Source organism: Apodemus sylvaticus, chromosome 3, assembly GCF_947179515.1.
Source record: "Apodemus sylvaticus chromosome 3, mApoSyl1.1, whole genome shotgun sequence".
Lineage (NCBI taxonomy): Eukaryota > Metazoa > Chordata > Mammalia > Rodentia > Muridae > Apodemus > Apodemus sylvaticus.
Window position 1 is genome coordinate 76,809,024 of NC_067474.1, and position 21,879 is coordinate 76,830,902.

At 41.4% G+C, this 21,879-nt stretch overlaps 1 protein-coding gene across 1 annotated transcript in view; it reads left to right on the top strand.

The window, feature by feature from the left end:
• Pappa (pappalysin 1) overlaps positions 1 to 21,879 on the top strand; it is a 229,098-nt gene that overhangs the window by 29,800 nt on the left and 177,419 nt on the right. The window contains exon 2 of the mRNA XM_052176642.1: positions 4,108 to 5,170. Within this exon, the coding sequence (XP_052032602.1) occupies positions 4,108 to 5,170 (1,063 nt within the window). The remainder of the gene's footprint in view (positions 1 to 4,107; positions 5,171 to 21,879) is intronic.

Here is a 21,879-nt window from a genome sequence, read left to right on the forward strand (position 1 = left end):
AAACCAACACATACGTTTGAGCACTATCTACATACACAAGGGACCATTCTAACAGTGAACAAATGGGGTCTTAAAATTTAGGAGAGAATTTCAATTCAATTCAACCCCCACCCCAACTGACACTTTCAGGAGATGGAAATGAGGCCCAGCATCATGACTCTTCCCAACAAGCATGCTTGGCACACCAAGCCAAATCTCTGTTGCTGCGGTTTGGTTCTGGATGGATATATTACAGGAGTGCTTTCCATCCAGGCTCTTGGAAAGTCACTTCAATTAAGTTATTTTTCAATAGAAACTGACTCCTGTCCTCACATTTGTACCCCACTTCAAGGAAGTTCAATAATTTCCTTTCAGCAGTTTGCAATCCAGGTAACTATTTCCGTTTGAACTTCTGCAGGCCCTGCTTTAAGTATCTCATTCTCTTCCATATTTTTTCTCCTGGAGCCAACTGTCTTTCCCTTCTGCTTCTTGGGACAGGCCACCTCTTCCTCTATACCTCTGTATGGCAGGTTGAGGTGGTCTGAACGAGAGCTCCAGTCTCCAGAAAGGTTCTGAACTGAGGAAACCCTACAGATGTATAAATACTTTACATTGATAACAAGGCGGGTTTCTTTCCAAAAACAACAGGAAAAAGCAGAGACCAAAAGGCCCTGGCAAACTAAAAAGGGAAGAAAGGGGGGATATCATGTTTTTTATTAGAAAATCCTTCATTATCTTTTTATTGGATGATGAGATGAAGATGATGATGACGATGATGATAATGTGATGATGATGATGAGGATGATGATGATACAGAGAAATTAAATGGAAAAGAAGGGGAGGACACTGACTTGAGAGTTATGCAAGACACAAATATGATGGCTTTAGCAGCCTCTCATCCCACTGACATGCTAAGTGGACACTAAGACATGAGCTCTAGAGAAATTAATTCCAAATGTGAAGACAGCTCTTTGCCCTTGGAGGAAATCAGTGGGGAAGTAACTTTTAACATTTAGTTTTTTAATATTGTCTAAGTTGGTGGACATAATAGGATTTCTAAGTGGTTTTTTTTTTTTCTTTTTTGAGCCTTCACCCTGTAACGTAACCTATCAGGCACCATGATTTCAAGGCACCTCCTTTACAAAGGTGGCTCCTTTGTATTTTGTTTCAACTTATTTCCTACTCTTTCATTTCTAATTTACTCGCAGTCCTTTCAACGTCTTGAAAAAACAGCTCTTGTTTGTATAGCCTATGTGTCAAGGATACATCTCTTAAGTAGGACAACATATTTAAAGAGAGATACAGATGGGAGAATCAAGGTCCACAGAGATGAAATGATTTTGTCCCAGACATATGGCCTGCAATTGCTGTCATCATGAGTCAAAACAGGTTACCCTGGGCCCAAAATCCTCCCCCTTCCTTAACAGTAGAAATACATCTGTCCTCTGATTTTCCTTGTCCTTTAGCAACTGAGACATAAATTACTGCCTTCAGTTCTGTTTGCCTTTAAAACTTCTTTCTTTTTTTCATGTTTTGAATTACACACAGCCGTGCTTATTCATGGGACACTTATTAGGTGCCCACTGTGACAAGGGACAAGACAGTTTACAGACATGACCTAATGTGGTCATTACCCTCAACAACCATCCAATCTAGTAGAGAAGAGATAACAGAATGGAGACAGGCAAGTCGAGAACACGACATTTGATGCTGTTTTCTGAACACATACTCAAATCTTAGAGAGAATGATCTGTATTCACAGAGCTATCAGGGAGTGCCCCTTGAAAGATGTGATTTGTGTGTTAGTCATTGGAAAGCTTGGGAGAAAAAGAAAAAAATCAGACGTGGGTTGAGTATGTGATACAACACTTTGTTCAAAGACCCAGAGGCACCTATTGTACTGCCAATGTCACCCAGATGGTAGAAGTGGAATTACTATGCTGGGAGACTCTGTCCATTGCTGGAAAATGTTGTGAGTGGGAAGAAAGAAGAGGGTGGGCATGGAGCCTCTGCCAAATGCTGGCCATGTCAGATGCTAACATAGACATTTGTACAGATGCTAAGGTCCCAGTGTCCACAAAAGAGAGAAGACTGTGTGGGACTCCTCTATTGATGTTGCTGGACACTCTCCCTGTTCATTTGATGAGTATCAATGGCAGATGCACACTTTGAGTTACGGTGACCGAATTGATTCTCCAGTGAGAGCAGGAACTGTCCTTCCAAAACGAGCATCTTTTATTCATTCTTGTCTCCTTTTCATTCTCCTCTCTCCTGGCTTCATACAGCATCTGACACTTAAAATACACATGTAATTAGAAAATACTCTTCATCATCCAGGAGCTCTGCCTGTGCCAAGGTATAGTGATTACATTCCAGAAAGATTTGGGGGTCAGGAATTTATGAGTACAAAGTTAGTTAGATGTATAGGGAATCTGTTGAGCTGCTTATTGGAGTTTCTACATGATCTCTAGATAAGTACTTCTGCTTTCAATGTCCTGAAAGATCAACTAAATCTTGTGATAACTACCTTGAGTTTTCTTTGGTTGATGATAGAACCTGAAGGCTTGATAGTATTAGTAAAGGGGGTGTTTTAAAACTCGCACCCAAGACAGTTAATTGCAAGGTCGTATACCAACCAGCTGACCTCATATCTATCTTTTCACTTTTTTAGTATTCATATTAATCATTACACAAATCAGAGACTTAATATCACTGCCACAGATGTTATAAGTGTTCAATAAGCTAATTCATAGAAAGACCTTAGCATGATGCCATGTCTGTTATACAGTATTAGTTTATACTTTATTACAGTTAGAAGATCATCTATAAATGTGTGAATGCACACATATATACACATGTGTACAGAGAGAGAGAGAGAGAGAGAGAGAGAGAGAGAGAGAGAGAGAGAGAGAGACTATAGACACTGGAGTGTTGGATAAACAGCACTTGGTTCTTGGGAGATTTATACGTGATTTTGTAAAACCTTAAAAATGTCATCTGTTCTCTGTGTCTCAGTGTCCTCACTACTGATAAAGTGATCTTAGAAATCTTCCCCATTCAGCTATTAAGTATCTATCTTTCTTCTGGAACACATGCCAGGGATAGACAAGACTTGTATTAAAGACAGAAACATTGATTTTTCTTTTCTTTTCTTTTTTTATTGGACATATTCTTTATTTACATTTCAAATGTTATCCCCATTCCCAGTCTCCCCACCTCCTATATAGCCCCTATTCAATCCTCCCTCCCCCTACTTCTGTGATGGTGTTCCTTCACCCACCCCACTCCTACCTCCCTGTCCTCAATGCCCCTACATAGGAACATCTGTCGAGCCTTCATAGAACTAAGGACCACTCTTTCCATTGATGCCTGACAAGGCCATCCTGTGCTACATATGCAGCTAGAACCCTGTGTACTCCTTGGTTGATGGCTTAGTTCCTCAGAGCTCTGGGGTATCTGGTTGGTTGATATTGTTGTTCTTCCTATGAGGTTGCAAACCCCTTCAGCTCCTATAGTCCTTTCTGTAACTCTGCGATTAGGGACCCCATGCTTATTCTTCAAGGACAACCTTTTCCGCAATTCTGTGTTACAGTTCATTCACTGACTGTTAATGGCAGTTGTCTGCTTGTAGTTATGGTAATGGTCGAAGAGACAGTCTTTCTACATGAGCATCTTCCATTCCTTATCTCCCACTGTTTTCCTATCACTTTTCATAGCATCCTTTACTTAACCTCCCAAATTGAAAGCATACTTTTCCATCCTGAACTTTTGTAAAACCAATGATCTGCAGGCTTTATTATCCTTGCTTATTTTTTTAATTTTCTATAGTTCAAATAGCCATTCTTCTAACGGAAACTTTCTTGCATTCTTCATAGTAAAAATAAAAAAGAGTAAAACCTCATGTATTCATTTGAGAAATGCCATAAGGAGAAATATCTAACATTTTTTCTGTTAGTTCCTCTAGCTCTTACCTTGTCCTAGGGTTGCTCTCAGAGGCTCCATTAGTAGCAGCCAGGGTTTAAAAACAGTTCTAGAGTATCCAGATGTAAATTTTATGAGAGAAGAACAACTTACCTGCATCTACTTCTATGCTTTATTTATTCATCTTTCTCTTTTGGGGCCACATAGGGCTGTATGACAAATGTTCTTATACCTCACGTGATCGAGGATGGGTCGTGGGCATTCACACCATCAGTGATCAAGGCAACAGAGATCCACGCTACTTTTTCTCCTTGAAGACAGACCGGGCCAGGAAAGTGACCACCATTGATGCCCATCGCAGCTACCTCCCGGGTCAGTGGGTACACCTAGCTGCTACCTACGATGGGCAGCTGATGAAGCTCTATATGAATGGTGCCCAGGTGGCAACCTCGGCTGAGCAAGTAGGTGGCATATTCAGCCCACTGACCCAGAAGTGTAAAGTGCTCATGTTGGGGGGCAGTGCTCTGAATCACAACTTCCGGGGCCACATTGAACACTTCAGTCTATGGAAAGTAGCCAGAACCCAGCGAGAGATCGTATCTGACATGGAAACCCGTGGCCTCCACACCCCTCTACCTCAGCTCCTTCTCCAGGAGAACTGGGACAATGTGAAGCGCTCTTGGTCCCCCATGAAGGATGGCAACAGCCCCCAGGTGGAATTCAGCAATGCCCATGGCTTCCTGTTGGACACTAATTTGGAGCCCCCTCTTTGCGGGCAGACACTGTGTGACAACACAGAAGTCATCTCCAGTTACAATCAGCTCCCAAGTTTCCGGCAGCCCAAGGTGGTGCGTTATCGAGTAGTCAACATCTATGATGATCACCATGAAAACCCGACAGTGAGCTGGCAGCAGATTGACTTTCAGCACCAACAGTTGGCTGAGGCTTTCCAGCACTATAACATCTCCTGGGAGCTGGAGGTACTGGCTGTAAACAGTTCCTCTCTGCGTCACCGCCTCATCCTAGCCAACTGTGACATCAGCAAGATTGGGGATGAAAAATGCGATCCTGAATGTAACCATACACTGACTGGTCATGATGGTGGAGATTGTCGCCAGCTACGCTACCCTGCGTTTATGAAGAAGCAGCAGAATGGTGTGTGTGACATGGACTGCAACTACGAAAGGTTTAATTTTGATGGTGGAGAGTGCTGTGACCCAGACATCACCGATGTCACTAAGACATGCTTTGATCCTGACTCTCCACACAGGTAAGACTATCCTGGACAGATGTCCAGTTGCTAGCTCACTGTGATGTTCCTATTTTGTAGATAAGATGCATAAGCTCCCTAGGGGTTTGTGGCATTTTTCCAGTCTGTACAGCTGTCTTGTGAGCAGCACAGGTTTATTTTTAAGGTTATCAAGAATACACATGTACATAGTCCTTCATGAGACGACTTACTGAGTGTTCTCTAAGGACCATGAAGAAGGCCTCAAAATCCTGTTCTCTCAAATTAAATTGGGAACAATGCACTGCATGCAATTAGCTGTTGTACCGTCCATGGTAGTGTCTCTTACATCTGTCCCTACCAGTTCAGTAGCTTCTGGCCACAGGGTACTTCTTAAGTTTAACTCAGATAAAAGTAAATAGAACTATTTTTATTTTACATTTTTATGTATTATTTTGTATTTATACATTTGTGCCTATTACTTTTAAATTGTAAATAAATAAAACCAGAAGCATCTGATCATTCAAGCCTATAATCTCAACTACTTAGGAGAGAGACAGGAAGATTTTAATTTCAAGGACTTCCTGAGCTATATAGAATGAGTTCAGGGCCAGCCCGGGGAAAATTTGTGAGACCTTCTCTCAAAATGAAAGAAGGGTAGGTTTATAGCTAAGTGGCAGAGCACTTGTCTAGCTAGTACAAGACTCTAGGTTGATTCTTTAGCAACACACACACACACACACACACACACACACACACACACATGGGTACATGTGTAAATAAAACACATGAAGTGTGAAGTAAAAGTTAAGTATTTTATTACCAAATTTGCTCCATGGAGTTTTTGTGCTGGACAAATGATGCAGAAATCTTCCACTGTCAGGCCCAGTTCTGTGGATGCTGAACAGGTAGATCTTGTGTCAGTCAGGACCTTGGGTGCAGATCCCGACTCTATCATTTTCTCATGTTTTGATCTCCTAAAGGCTCTTCCTGGATCTGTAAGACAGAAGTGAGAAAGTGATGACCTTTTCAAGTGGCAGAGGTCAAAGAGGTGTACAAACTGCCATTTCTCTACATCAGTGGCCCGCACCTCAGTAGATCTCAATGAGTATATTTCTCTAAGGAAGGGAGGGAGGAGTCAGGGAGAACCATGCGAAGCACTCACCGTAAGGACTGAATGTGTCAGGGAGAATTCTTTGGGACAGGTGGAAATTCACCAAGGTCTTCGGAAGTAGTCATAATGGGAAGCACAACAGATGATCTTCAGAAATATAACACGGATAATAAATATGCACTGGACTTAATATTCATGCTAAGAAAAGTTTTCTTATCATTATGAAAAGTTAGCTGTGTGAGCTGAAAAATATGTTTTTTATTTTTACTATTGTAACCTTTTCCCTGTGATTCAATCCTCTCGAGACATGATTTGAACCTTAAATGATTACAACAGCATTTACTTTTAACAACAAAAATAATAGAATGTATTGGAGAGATGGCTTAGAGGATAAATGAAAGCAGGATGACCTGAGTTCAAGTCCCTAGCACCTATGTAGATACCATACAGGGTTACTCATGCCCACAGTCTTGCCTCCGAGGGCAGAGCAGTCAAATTCTGTGATCTCTCTAGCCAGCCACCTTAGTAATGGTGAGCCTCAAGTTCATCGGGAAATCCTTTCTCAAAAAACAAGGTGGGGGTTGACAACATAAAATACTAGAAATTATCCTCTGTTTTCTGTTTGCACACACACACACACACACACACACACGTGTATATACAAAGAGTAGGTATAATTTTTACATCTGACAAAGACTGAATTGAAGAAGACAGAAAGACAATGCAGGAACAGTGAATTTCTCTTGTATCACTCCTGAGAAGCAGGAAGAAAAGAAGCCTGCTGCTGAAGACTTTAGAGTCTGCCCTGGATGCTACCTAAGACCAGCAGTCCCAACATACAATAGGGTATGCTGCATTTTACATGGGACCTTCAGTTAGAAATTAGGGAAAGTGTCAACACCCTCTTTTCTGTTTGTCTCAGGTTCATGGGGGAACTTTTCCAGTCTGTCCAACACACAGAACCCTGGACTTGCTGATGGCTTCAACACATTTGCTGACATATGCAGGGTTTCTGCTGATACTTCTCTTTCTCTCTCAAAAGAGCAAGGGCCTCCCTTACACAGGCAAATACCTATGTTCAGAGAAATGAGGATTCTGGCAGGAGAATGGCCTGCCTGGCAGCAACTCAGAGAGCGTGGCTGCTCAGCCTGATGGTTTACGGAGGGCTCCCGGCACTCACTTGTTACAGACTCATGCAGCATACAAAGGAAGATTTGGTGTATATGGATAGTCCCTTCCAGGACACTTCTGCTCACATTCGAGTCACAGAAAAATATGACAAATGAGACAACATCGGAACTACTATGTTCATTTGCGTGATAGAAAATAGTGGGAATTTAGAAAGTTCAATGTACATGATATTCAGTAAAATCCTTGAGCAAATGGAAAATGCAGGTTTTCTGTGATTAGTGTAGAATGTTCTCCTAAGTTCGGCTTACATGAAATACCTATGTTTGAAGGCAAAGTAGTAGAAAGAAGAATGAGAACATCTGAAAGTCATGAACACATTGATCCAATTAACTATCTCTGATTCATGTGACAAATCATTATTCAGCATCTGCCAAGGGCCAAGAGACAGGTACCTTGACCTTGTTTTACTTAAAGAAATTCCAGATTCTGAATGATGGTGGGATACATTTCCAAGGCTAAGGTGTGGAAGACTTGAATTCAAACCTAGGCTTATTAATTCTAAAGCCATTGAGTGGGACTATGTTTAAATCCAAGGAACAATTCAGTCACATTAAAGCAATAGTTAGCTGCCAGTTTAGCTTTTACAAAGCTTTGGGAGACCTCCAAAGAGTCAGCACCAAAGTTAACTGGCTTTTTCAGAGTCCCATGCTAGCATACAGGGACCATGGGGCCCCAGGTTCCAGATAACTCAAAATCAGCAGGCAACACTGGCAAATTCCAAAGGCCTCCTCTTTTCTCATCACGAGACTGCATGCTCCAAATGTCTATGCACGACCATGTGCCAGCAGTGTGACCACTCAAGCCAGGGTCTGTTTATTCGCTGCCTGGGAAACCTGTGTGCCCAGGGTGAGCCCCACCAGGCCCTGTGTCATCATGACTGAGCTGGGGTTATTGGGTTCTGGCTGAATCAGCTCTTCTGTGTGCAGAAAGTAACCTGTGGAAGGTTTCAGAGAAATACTCACTTTTTGACTTTGAACAAATGAGATGGAGGAGGGAGAAAGGGAAGAGAAACAAAAGAGAGAAAAGATAAAGGCACAAAAGCAGGGAGGCAACTGGAACAGAAGCAGAAGCCATGAAAACCAGGCTGCTGTTGTTTAGGTAACTTTTTTTTTAATTTTTTTTTATTCGATATAATTTATTTACATTAGGTAACTTTTAATGAAGTACTCGGTTAAAACAAAACAAAGCAAAGCAGAGCAAAACAAAACTTGCCCGCCCCCGCCCCCGTTCTCTCTCTCTCTCTCTCTCTCTCTCTCTCTCTCTCTCTCTCGCTCTCTCTCTCTCTTGCTCGCTCGCTCTCTCTGTTCTTGTCTTTTCTCTACCCATATAGTTGTATTTCTCTCCATCATCTCTTTCCCTATGTCTATTGTTATTGAGTTTCTATCTCTGATTGTTTTAAACATTATTGTTGTTGTTGTCATTGTCACTATCACTATTATTTGTGTGTGTGACTATATGTGTACCATGTGTGCACCTGACAAAAGAAGCCTGACAGTCATAAGCTATGTCCCGTGGATGCTCAGAACTGGATTCAGATCATCTCTAAGAGCACGTGCTCTTAGCTGCTACACCAGTTTTCCTCCTCTCTATTTTTTAAGACTCCTCTTATTTCTGTGAAAATTTCACATATTCATAGAATATATTCACTACTCACTACCCACTCATCTCCTTAACCTCTCAGAGATCCATACTCCACTCTATCCTAACTTCCTCCTCCCCCTCCTCCTCTCCTCTTCCTCCTCCTTTTCCTCTCCTCCCCTCCACTCTGTAACTCAGAGAGTGCAGAGTGCACTCTGTGCTGCTCATGTACTCATGGGTGTGCTGCCGTTCGCTGGAGTGTAGTTGACATAACAAGTTCCCACCCCCAAGTTTAATCAACTGTTAATGGCTCCTCAGCAAGGAGTGAGGGCTCATGACCCCCATCCATCCCTAACAATTGCACAGAATGGTTAAGGAGAGTTGAAGGAGGGAAGATTTTGAAGCAACAACTACATACAATGGTGTATACAGTATTAAAAAGAACTAGTAACCTTAACTCTTCACTTTATGGTCATCAAACACGAAGAGACATTCTTTTACTTTTCTTTTGTAAAGGAAAAATGAGTGGGCAGTTGTAGTAACTACAAATTGTGGCTGGACTGAAAAGGCTTTTCAGTTCTGACTGTGGCTTTTATGAAAAGAAAGAAGCTTCCTGACCAAAAACAAACTAGAGGAATCAGTGTTATCTTTCTCTCCTGACTTACTCATGTAACACATAGAGGCCACTTTCCTGAGGTACAAAACAGCTAGTGGTATCTCGATGAGCAGACAGGAATGCCCAGAGCAGAGAGAAAGCCAGAGCATGCAGAAGGTAACACAGAGACAATCAGTGAGGAAGTGTGCCACTGGAAAAGGATGGCAAGAGAACAAAAAGAGTAAACCAAAATATGTTTCTCTTTTTTTTCCCACAGAGAACGTTGTTACCTGGTATCACTTTCCTTTCTTCCATTCCCACTCCTCATCCTCTCTCTCCTCTCCCCCCTTAACCCCCCCTCTTATGCCTCCTCTCATTTGCCTTTTCACTTCTGCTCTTCACTTTCTCTAACAGTATAGACTTATGGCACATTCCATTCTTGCCAATCCAATCCTGCCCCTGTGACATCATCACAGCATTGGTAAAACTGACCAGCAATTGCTCTACAGAGTTCACTACTGCTACAAGGGAATACCCCATAGTTCCAAGATAGGGTCATCAATTCTTCATAAGCATGGCTACCCTTTCTATGTGACCAGTCAGGTAGAGACAAGCATCACAAGTGAACCTCAATCATTCTTCCCAGGGCAGCGATAAGCCATTTTGCATTTTAGTTGTCTGCCTGGGAGACAAATTTCTCAATTCCCTTCCTTGGAACCCATACCATCCCCACCCCACACCTACAGCATCATTGGATGAATCACACCAGCAACCATGAATATCTATTTACATAAACTGAATGGGGAAGCAAAGCAACTCTTCTGCCACTATTGGCTCATAGGGAAGTGTGTGGTTTGCATCTGGGGTGTGTGTGTGTGTGTGTGTGTGTGTGTGTGTGGTTTTGGGTGGGATGGGGAGGTGGGTGTGTATAATGTTTTTACTGTGTGTGAGTATTCATTTATATGTGAAAATGCATATGTAGAGTGCAGAGGACGGTCTCAGGTGTCATTTCTCAAGTTCCATCAACTTTTTGTCTTTGAGATAGTCCCACACTGGTCTGCAAATCAACAAGTAGTCTGAACAAACTAGTTCGTGAGATGCAAGGATTTACCCATCCCTTTCTCCCCATCACTGTGATTACAAGGATTACCATGACCAGATTTTTAAAGATACATTCTGTGGATTTACTCTTGTCCTCATGTTTTCAAAATAAGTATGTTATTAAACTGGATAAGCTCCTCTTCCCTTTCTTTGCTTTCTCATTACTGTTGCTATTCTTATTTCTGAATGTGATAGTAATCTCCTGGAATAAGATTCTGGATCTCCTGCATCTTTGTTAGTTTTTAAAGTCAACATGGCTGGTGATCTCACAAGATGAGTTACATCTTGAAATCAATTCTGTAATCTTGCCTAGGCCCTTAGGAGTCCCATTAAATGATTTGACTTATAGTTTTGTGTTTTGTTTTTTTGGGTTTTTTTGTTTGTTTGTTTTTGCACTTCTGACTCCATAGATGCTCTTAGCCCAAAACAGTTGTTAAGGTATCAAGGATTATAAGAGCTTAAAGACATATGGGAGGCCTTTTGTCACAGCTCCTTCTTGCTGAACACGAGGAGCTCAAGCTGTAAAGGCGAGGAGGAGCTCTACCAGAAACGGATCTGATCTGGGACTAAGAACTGCCAGGAGCTCATCTCCTATTCCCATGCCATTTAAGTCCCTCAAGCTCCCTACCACCAACAGCCCAAATTTCTGAAGCCCCAATATCAGAAGCTGAGAGCTGGGGACTTGAAAGGTTATATCTAACATATGTATTTTCTTACCTATCACCCATATATTGTTAAGACATCTTTAATAGCTAGAGCACAGTGAAGGATTCTTCTGGATTTCAAGACAGAATCTTTTGTCTTTCCAGGAGTTTTTTTCTGCACTCTAATGGCCTGTTATTATAATCATCCCAAGGATGGGCAAGAAGGCCGAGTACTCATGTCCACTTGAAGTACCAAGACCATAAGTTCCCATGATATCTGAGAAATGGAAGAACCACTGGGATTTTGGGAAATTAGGGAAATTCTTTGTGATGTGGTAGAGACAAAAGAGGTTCACAGTATGGTCAGGCTTGACAATAACAGAAGAGACATTATGGGGAAAAGGGACAGGTTGTGCAATAGGGTAACTAAGTCTGAGATGGGGAGATTGTGGCAGAGAGAAGGAGAGGGCGAGTTGGCATTCCATGCATGTAGATGCTCCAATTTGTTCCTCAATTGAATATCTCAAAGAATCAGAAGGATTAGGAAGAAATGAAAATTCAGGGGAAACACACTGTGTCCTTGGCTGAGCAGTTTCTTAGCTATGCAATCTTGGGCCAGTCTCTTAAACTCTGAGTCTCCATTTTCACATCTACTGAAAGAAATAATATTTGATGGTACACATCATATATTATTTTATGTGACCATAAGGCTCATGTAAAAGTAAATATAATAGGGAGTCCTGGGAAGAGTTAACCAGTTTGCAGATGAAAAGGGGCATTGTTGTGTTGGTTTTTTTCCTTCAGTAACTTTGTTCATTCTTTTCCAGTAATCCTGTAAGAGAAATTACTTGGAATCTTATAATCAGAATATCAGGGTTTATTTAACGTGACTAATATTCATTAGAGCAATAACAGGAGTCAGGACTGGTGTAGTGGAAAAAATATGCACACTGGAGACTGACCAGGGTTTGAATCTTGGATCCACTCTGTCCTAGCTGTCTGACCTTGGCTCACTGTTCAATAAGAGTTGGTGGTTTCTCATCCATTAAAATTAGGTGATAACAGCTGTCCTGTGACATGTCAAAAAGCATAAATAAATCACTAGTGTGAAACACTTGGTTTTTAGTCCGGCCCATAGTAGGTATAGTAGGTGTTCCTCACATTCCTTCCATGTACCTAGACAGACTGCCTGCCTGTCAGCATTTATTTCACAGAGACTGCATTCCAACGGGCTCTTAACAAAGGCTGGAGCAAACTGCAATATACAAACTGAAGGCATTTAGCCAGATTACTTTCATTCTTAAAATAGTTTCTTTTAAGGACTGGCCACAGAACTGGTGCTGTTATATAAAGACCACATCACTTGCATCAAACTGATTCAGTTTGTACACTAGTTTATTTGACAATTACCCCAAATGTCTAGTTGTATTAGAAGACATATTGCCTCACAAATGGCTCCATGTAGTGCTGGCAATGGCACTGAAGAAGCAGAGGCACACCCCAGTTTGGTAGATGTTACTAGATGTTCTTACCATGATTGCTTTAACATTGAAACACAGTAAACCTGAGCAGGCACATTGATGTGCCTAGTATAATTTTCTCTAACATAATCTTGAGTTTTCTTGAAGCTGAGTAAAGTTCACCTTCAGTCAGAGTTTCCACCTGAGAACACTGTGTTATTTTAGTCATTGAAAGGTGGGTACAGGGGAGATTGTAATTAACAAAGACTATCCAGGTCTCTGAAACATTAGGAGAGCAGGAAACTGTGTGAAATAGCAAGTTTTAGAGACCAAGCATATTTAGAGTATACTTCCACTCACCCACCTGATATCATTGTATCCCTGTGTACCTGTCTCCTATGAGCTATCCCTATAGAAAGAACAGTCTGCTTCACTGTTTAGATTTGATGGAGTGCCACCGTAGCATATGTTTTACCTTTTGGGGTAGCACCTGGCATGACATGAGCACTACAAATAACAATGAGTTACCAGCTGTTGCTTGGGAATTTCCCATCCCTGGGAAATGTTCTGATGCCTTCCCTCCATATCCTATGCTCACCTGCTTCTCAATTCTGAAACCTCTGACTAGAATTTCATGGTCAGAAGAAGAGTCAGAGATGTTTGAATCTGTCACTGCTACCGTTTGACTTTTTTGCAGCGATGAGTTCCGTAGTATTTTCTTTAGATTTTATCTTTAAATTCAAAGAGCCTTATCCCTATGAAATGCTAATGTATTCCTCTTCTGGAGAGATAAGCAGCCTAGCATAGCATGACACACTAAGATACTATAGTTCGAACAAAGAAAAAAGGCATGTCTGGGGCCCAGACGGAGACTCACTGAGTATTTGTGAAGTCAAGAAACAGAAGGTAAAAAAGATGCCGATCATGTTGTCAGTACCAAACCCTGCAAGCAGCCTCCTGGTAACAGGCAGCCCCGCACAGTGGATCTTCTAATATGACAGGACCAGAGAGGCTCTGTCTCTCCCCCACTTTCTGAGGTTCAATGTGCATTCCCATCTGCAGTTCCCTGGACAGATGGGAATACTGGGTGCCCTTTCAAAGGCCTCACTAGGAGACTATTGGGGATTTTCCGTCCTAACTTTGGCAAACTCAGCACTCTCCTTCCCCCCCTCTCCATCCACTGGTGACAATGACAGCCCATGACAGCCTCAGCACTTGGTCAAATTCCCTTCCAGTTAGGAAACACAGCCAACGAGGCTGCAGGGAAAGGTTGGACCTACAAACAACAGTGTATTTCATTCTAGTGTAGGGAGGGGCACTTTCCTAATGTGATTGCAGCTCAGCATCATTCTGCAAATCACCAGCCTCAGCACCTCCTCTCTCACTTTCTCTAAACACCAAACTAGGGAACTAACATGTAAACACAGAGACCTTTTTCTCCTAGATTTGTTTGCATAAGTAGCTCAGGTTCGTAGGTCCCTGTTGAGAAGAACCTTCCAGTTTTTTCCCCTTCATCCTCTGCTTCTCTGTCTTTTCTTCTCTGTGCTCTAGATTGTGTTAGTGGTCTGGTGGTAAAACAGCAGGGAGAACACTGTCTCCATTTTAAGTTTCTGGTGTTTGTAATTCCAACCTTTTGTGAGGCCAGACAGTCAACCGCAGTCCTTAGCCTTGAGCTTGACTTCTGAACTTTTTTTTTTAATGGCCTTAGAGGGCAATGGTAAATGTAACACCACAGAAGCGTGAAGTGCCTCTGTGTCCTACACAGGATTGAGGAGATGCACAAGGGAAGTCTTTTCCCAAGTGGATTCCTGGTAGAAAAACACAATTTGCCTGCGGTTTGGCCATACACAAAGAAGAAGGGAACTGGATTCTTCCATAATACAGTGGCCAGCATGAAGTCTAACACTTCTTCACTCTTATTTAAAATTCTTTGTATGTATAAAAAATGGGAAATATCAAGGTCTATTCTTTGTTAGACCAAGACATTCTCAAATCAGGTTTTGCAATTCTGGTTCATATGCACTAAGGCTGGTTAGAAGATAGATAAACTGACACAAATGAAAGATTTTGATGGCTTTAAAAGGCACAGGTAAGTCATAGTGGACACTGATGTAACTAGAAAAATAAGATCCAGTTTCTTCTTTCAGGGAGTTACCCAGCTCCTGTGTCTAATTAGGTACAATGGGCTCAGCACGCCAGGAAAGGAAGCCAGGCTATATTGACAAGCAGAAAGCCCTATTAATAGCCCACAAATCTCAATGAATCTCAGTGGTGACACCTGAGAAATACGCATGTTTTCTACTTCATTTTTTCCTCAAGCTCTAAGTGTACCAAAAGTCAACTTGAATTTAATGGTACTTTCAAAGAACTTGACATACAATGTCATTTTTCCAGTATCGTTTCTTCAAACTTGAACTCTGTGATCACATGACCCTATGAAAGCCATCTCTGCTTTAGCTCCAGGAAAGACAAACTATGGAAAAGTTATTAGGTTTCTTAAAGGTCACCAACAGAGATCTACACCTACTGTTGTGATTGCATTATTCCCACTTCAAATACATTTGTTATTTGCCTAAGATTATGTGACTCATATGGAACCACAGTCCAGACTAAATTCCAGATGCTGTCTTATTGACAACTACTAGTGATGATGTAATTCTTGATTTATCCTTCCTAAACTCAGTATTATTTAGTTAGCCTTCCCATCTGTTATATGGCACACATGGCTAAAACTAGAGACAAAGCACCCAGAATCTGAATCACTTATTGTACCTAAAATATCATGACTATAACATCTCATGAAACGCATGTTTTTGTCTTTAATTGTATTGCAATGAGAAAAACAAACCCCAGAGCCATTATTGAGCTATGCATATTTCTTTCAATGTGGGCAACTGTACTGTTTATCAATTGTGGTTTGAGTTCTTCAGGAGGGAAGTTAGATGGTGGGAAGGGAAAGCTGTGAATCCTAGATCTCCATAGTTGTGTTGTGAAAGCAATAGTTTGACACAAATTGTCATATTGCTGTAATGGTACTTTTTAAACATAATATTATGCTTCAATATATTGTGTTTTCTTATGTAGCCAAGGATACTTCAAATTTTATGGGTTTCTCTAGAATTTAGTGAACTCTGAGCTACTGGTACTATCAAAGAAGTATTTCCTAACTGTAAGTAAAGACTAGAGAAAGAGAAGCCCATTTGTATCTAGTGCATGGGCATGTACTTAACCATGTGCCATGCTGAGCCATGGCTATACAATGTTGAACAGTATACAAATCCAGGCATGAACCTACCATCTTAAAATTTTCTATAAGTAAGTACTTATGTGAATAAATGCTGTTATGAAGACTTGGGTTCTGAGAAGGCACGGATGGCTTCTAGACATGGTGGAGTCCTGAATCCTGAGGAATGAGTCCTAAGGCATGAGTCACAATCCAATATGTGTAGCTGAGCTGGATAAGAATCAGGTGTTCCTGCACTTTGTCTTCTACCCAAGAAATTTTAAAGCTGGTTTTCAAAGGTTAAAAAAAAAAGAGAAAATAGCACATGTGTAGTTCTGAATAAAATTTATCCTTTGGAAGAGTAGAATTTTTTATTCTGTGAAAATTCTTACCACTTAGGTACCTTTTATGATATGGAAGACACCATTTTTGAATGCCTTCTTTATTTTGTGAAGATTATAAAACTCTACTTAATTTTATCTCATTTTAAAAATAAACAATCCAAATTTCTCATCAACCTTTCACTGCCAAATTTCTGATCAACACGCTACTGCCCCCCCCATTCGTTAGACTCCATATAACACCTCCTTTAATCCAAATATCCACACCCTTCCCATTGCATCTACTGTGGACTCATTATGACGCCTCTAAGTGACAGGCCCTAGGAAAAGAGGAGTTACTTCACCTGGTCATAGTATCTCCACATGTACACAGGAAAGATTCTGAATAGACTTTAAAAGTTTTATAAAACTTCAAAAGGATACTCCTTTGAAAGTATATCAGCAGGGTTAGTAGATAGAAAACTCCCTAAAGTTATTATCTCACTGTGTTGTTTTTGTTGGTGTTATTATCATCTGCTTATTTTACTTCATTCAAAAAACCTCTAGATTTTTACAGTATACATTTTTTCATGTTTTATGGGCAGTTTCTAGCTATGGTATATGGTAGAATTTCAATGAATGTTGATTGACATAAGTTGGAAAGAATGATTGAATGAATGATGCTTAGAGAAGAAGGAAATTGGGATAAAAGGAAAGGATGAAGGCAGACAACAAGGAATGGGGGGAGGAAACTGAGGAGTTAATGAAAGAATGTTTTGCTCAATAAATGAATGAAAGAATAATCAGTTTTTCAATTATCTTTGTTGCTGATATATTTTTCTTGCCTAGGGGTCAAACTTCCATATAAAAGCTATTATTTCAGAAAGCAAATATTGAAGATTCCATGAATTTAATATACACTCCAAGAAGTGTGTGTGTGTGTGTGTTTTGATAAAGAGAGGCAAACTTAGCCATTTATAATGATGAAACTAAACAGGAAAATAAATTCCAGATCATTAGGGCCCTTGGGATGGGATCTAAAACACAAAATTCAGGTTTTAGCAATGGTCACAGCTTGGAGAAAGCTTGTTATTTGGAACAAGAATATGGACGTAATAAACATTCTGAGGTTTATCTTGCTTTGATGGCTTGCCTTGTGTAGCTTTGATCTTTATATTTGATAATCATTTTCAAATGGTCTGGTGTGTTTTGAAAGTGAAGTAGCGGTTCATGAATCCATGGGGTTCCTTTGGAAATAGCAAGCTGCAATTGAAATTTGGAATTGGACAGTGCTGGGACTGAACCTTGTTCTGTGAGCCGGAGAAACAGGGCGACCCATCGTGTGAGGAAGGAGATACACACACTGACAATGTGATGAGATCCAGGGTCAGTGATGGGACACTAGTCTAAATAGGCAGTGGGAGATGGGGCCTTTCATTCCATTAGCAAGTTCAAAAGAGAACAATACATCTTGGAGCCTTATCATGACTTGGTTACTCTTCTAGTTACTTTCTGATAGGTCATCATATTGAAGTTTAGATATTTCCATCTATGTTGTATTTTATAATCTCCATTTAACAGGTGAAAGAGAAAGAGCCATGTGTTCAAGGTCAGAGGGCCACCGCACACAAGAAGAAGGATTCAAATCCCTCTGTGTGTGTCTTAAAATAGCCATCTGCTTCTTGTTCTTTTAACCCAAAAGAACTGTTTTTAGCTTGGCCCACTCTCAGCTCAGACAAATGCTCCACAAATTGAGGTCACCTGCACATGTCCAGCACCATCCTCTGTGACCAGCCTGCACCCATCAAAAGCCCAGGAAGCAGCACAGGAGAATAACACTCTCATTTGTGCATAGAGGAAGTCATCTGAAAGGTGACCTGCTTTTAAATCTGAATAAAAATCAGAGCACATAAGATTTGACCTAGGCTTCCCGTGAGCCATACCTCTGACCACCGTCGATCCAAAGGGATAATAACTATACCAGTATAAGGTGCTTCTAGCACAGAAGGACCTTGGTCTTTCCCAGATTTTTTTTCCCATGATTTCATGTAAGGATTTTGTTGTTGTTTTGCACTTTGAATGTGGTTCCCTTTTGCTTCTTTCAATAAAACAGGCCCTGACAGCTCTCTCATTCGGATTATTACAGAGTTGTACCATCTCAGGCCAGTGCATTTAGGAAATATGTGGTTGGCACTAACCAGCGAGTGAGATGCATAAAGAAAATATTCTAATGACAGTTGAGTTGAGAGCGCTTTGATCTCCCTCCAGAACTGCACTCATGGCTTTGAAATGCAGTTCTGGCAAAGGGGTAAAGTCTGGGCACCATGGCAATCAGGGCTGGGTTCCCTGAAACAGACATTCCTGGGGACCCACAACCTTCATTGTGGACTCCAGGTGCAGGAGATGTGCAGGAAGAAGAGAAACACAGCTTTTGGGGAGGGACCTAAGTTTAGCAGGGCCATGCCTGCATAGATTACCATTTCTAAACACTGTTGGTTGTGCTGTTAGTGGTATTTTGGCAAAGATAGAGGATGTGGCAGAAGTGGGGGCCTGTGATTATGGCCAAATGTGTTTCAGAACACTTCAAATACACTCTGTCTTGCTCCCATTTTGTTGAATGTAAGGTTATGAAAATGTCTGCAATCAAAAAGTATAAGGTTCTCAACTTGCTCAGGAAAGCATTTCTTTTTTTTATTTTAATTTATTTATATTACAAGTGTTATACCATTACCCAGTTTCACTACCTCCTGGAAACCCTCTATTCATCCCCCCTACCCCTGCTTCTATGAGGGTGTTTAAACACCCATCCAATCATTCCAGCCTCCCCACATTTGATTACCCTACACTGGGGCATATATGGAGCCTTCATAAGACCAAAGTCCTCTCCTCTCCAAGGCCATCCTCTGCTATATATGCAGGCAGAACCATGTATTCTCCTTCATTGGTGGCTTAATCCCTGGAAACTCAGGGGAGGGGGGTCTGTTTGGTTGACATTGTTCTTCTTCCTATTGAATTGCAAGCCCCTTCAGCTCCTTCAGTCATTTCTTTAACTCCTCCATTGGGAACCTGACCCTCAGTGCAGTGGTTGGCTGTGAGCATCCAACTCTGTATTTGTAAGGCTCTGGCAGGACCTCTCAGGAGACAGCTATATCAAGCTCCTTTCAGCAAGTCTTTCTTAGCATCCACAATAGTGTTGGAGTTTGGTGACTCTATCTGGGATGAATCCCCAGGTAGGACAATCTCTGGATGGCCTCAGGAAAGCATTTCTTAAGGACAAAGATTTGGTAATTCTTTTCATTTAAATATGTACCTGCTTCCTAAGTAGTTAGGAAGCAGGACAGCAGCAATGTAGTTCACAAGCTCATTGAAGAGTAGTAGACTTTAAGCTACAGAGCACACAGCAGGTTGTATGTTGAGAGGTGAGATGTGCCTAAATACACATGCACGTTCTCCATGGGGGTGTTGAGATGAGGAGATGAAAGGAGGCCACTGTCCCTCTTGTGATCAGTTTTCCAAGCTATGCAGCTTTACAAGGAATTGTTCCTACCTAAAGCAAGAGGGGATCTCACTCACCAACATAAAGGTTCTGAAATCAAAGATCACATATATATAAGCCTGAAGAATCAGATCCACAGCTAGATCCTTATCATTCTCAGGGATACAAGACCTCAGGCAAATCACCTCACTTCCCTAAGTTCTGAGCTTACACACTCTGGTTTGGTGCTACAAGATTCAAAGGACAAGTGTCCAATAGCTTCAAATCCGTACTTTCTCTCTGTGTGTTTTTGAGGAAGGTTTCAACAGGCACAGACATTATAATGATTTTGAACATAATTGTTTGAAGCCCATAGTCTCATGGATGAGATGGGTACTCACAATACAAACACAACATGAGCTATACATAGAAAACACACATGTGGTTGGGGGGGGGGGGGCTCTGAGTAATGAAACCTTTCCATCCTGCATAATAGGGGTTGCAAAAGGAAAACGACATTGGGAAAGAAATACTGGATTCTAAAACTGGGGGGACTATGCAGAAAGTAACTGTCAGCTCTACTTCAAGAGGGGGATGTAAGAGACTAGAAAATGTGAAGCTATATTGTGTGTGCTACCACTGTGCTGACCTGTTTCAGAGCTAATAGGCTTATACACAGCCTTGGGTCTCTCCATCCCTGTCCTCCTCCGTGTAACACTAGTAGCATGTAAGTTAGTGAACAGTGTTGAGAGTTATATTGTTTTCTCCTAGGAGGTAGAAGTTATTTTTTAATAATTTTGTCAAATTTGAAATACATGTACATGGCTAATGTGCTAGTTGCTTTTCTTATCACTATGAGCAAAATACCTGACAGATACAAATTATAGTCGAAACGATTCATTTTAGTCCATAGCATTACAGGGCTAACTCCATGTTGCTTGGCCTCCTACTGCTTAGGCAGAGCATCAGGAAGCGGGCACATGTGGTGGAAGAGAGCTGGTTACCTCATGGCATGCAGAAAGCAGAAAGAAGGAAAAGGACCAGGTATAACCTTCAAGTACCCTTTCAGTAATCTGTTTTCTGCAGCTAGTCTCCTCACTTCTCAGTTTCCCAAGTTGTATCATGAACTGAGGACCATGTGTTGGTGCTAGAGCCCCTGGGCATCTCATATCCAAACTATAACTGCTAGTCTTTCCATAGTTGCAAAACAGAAAGCCAAGAACAAAAGAAAGTCATTTTCTTTTGTTCAAGTTAAATATCCCTATACTACAATCTTTCTACTAAATTTTCTGCTTCTGGTGCCTTCTCTTCCATCTACTGCCTAAAGTGAAAGCTGAAAACTACATCATCTTCAAGAGATAAGCAGATGGATATAATAAAGAGCCACACAGACTCCTATGTTCAAAGGCTTTCCTGATGCCTTTGGGAGACATCCAGCTTAGCTCTGCATTGGTAGAAGACCTCATTCGACAGGGAAATCTTTCAGTAACAAAGCTACTTTTCCCTTTGGGTGGATTCCCCCAAACAAAAGAGACAGGGAGGAGAGAGGCCAGTGGGTCCAATAACCTAACCCCTTTTGGGAGATGGAGGCTTCCCAGGAATGAGAAAACCCCACATACGAGCCAGGGAGAAGATCCAACACCCACATTTCTGCTTTGGGCTAGAATGAATACCACCTCTTGAAAACATTGGCTCTGCAATTACCACTGAATAAACAACCAATTAAAATGTCTCCTCTTCCAGTGTATCTTCCTCTCGTGAAAAATTTTCATGTCAAACTGTTGAGGCAGACTTGTCTTTCTCTAATCAAGTATGTGTCTTATGCCTAAGAGATCAATGAAGGGAAAGAAGAGAGAGGGAAGGAGGAGAGAAAGAGGGAGAAGGAGAAAGGAAGGGGAGAGGAAGAAGGGGAGGGGGAGAGGGAGAGAGGGAAGGGGGAAGGGAAAGGGAAAGGGAAAGGAAACAATGTGGAAAGTGTTGCTCCAAGGAAAATCTAGCTCCTCTGTATTTTCATCCTCTACATTATTTTTCTCTTCCCCATGGGCTAGAG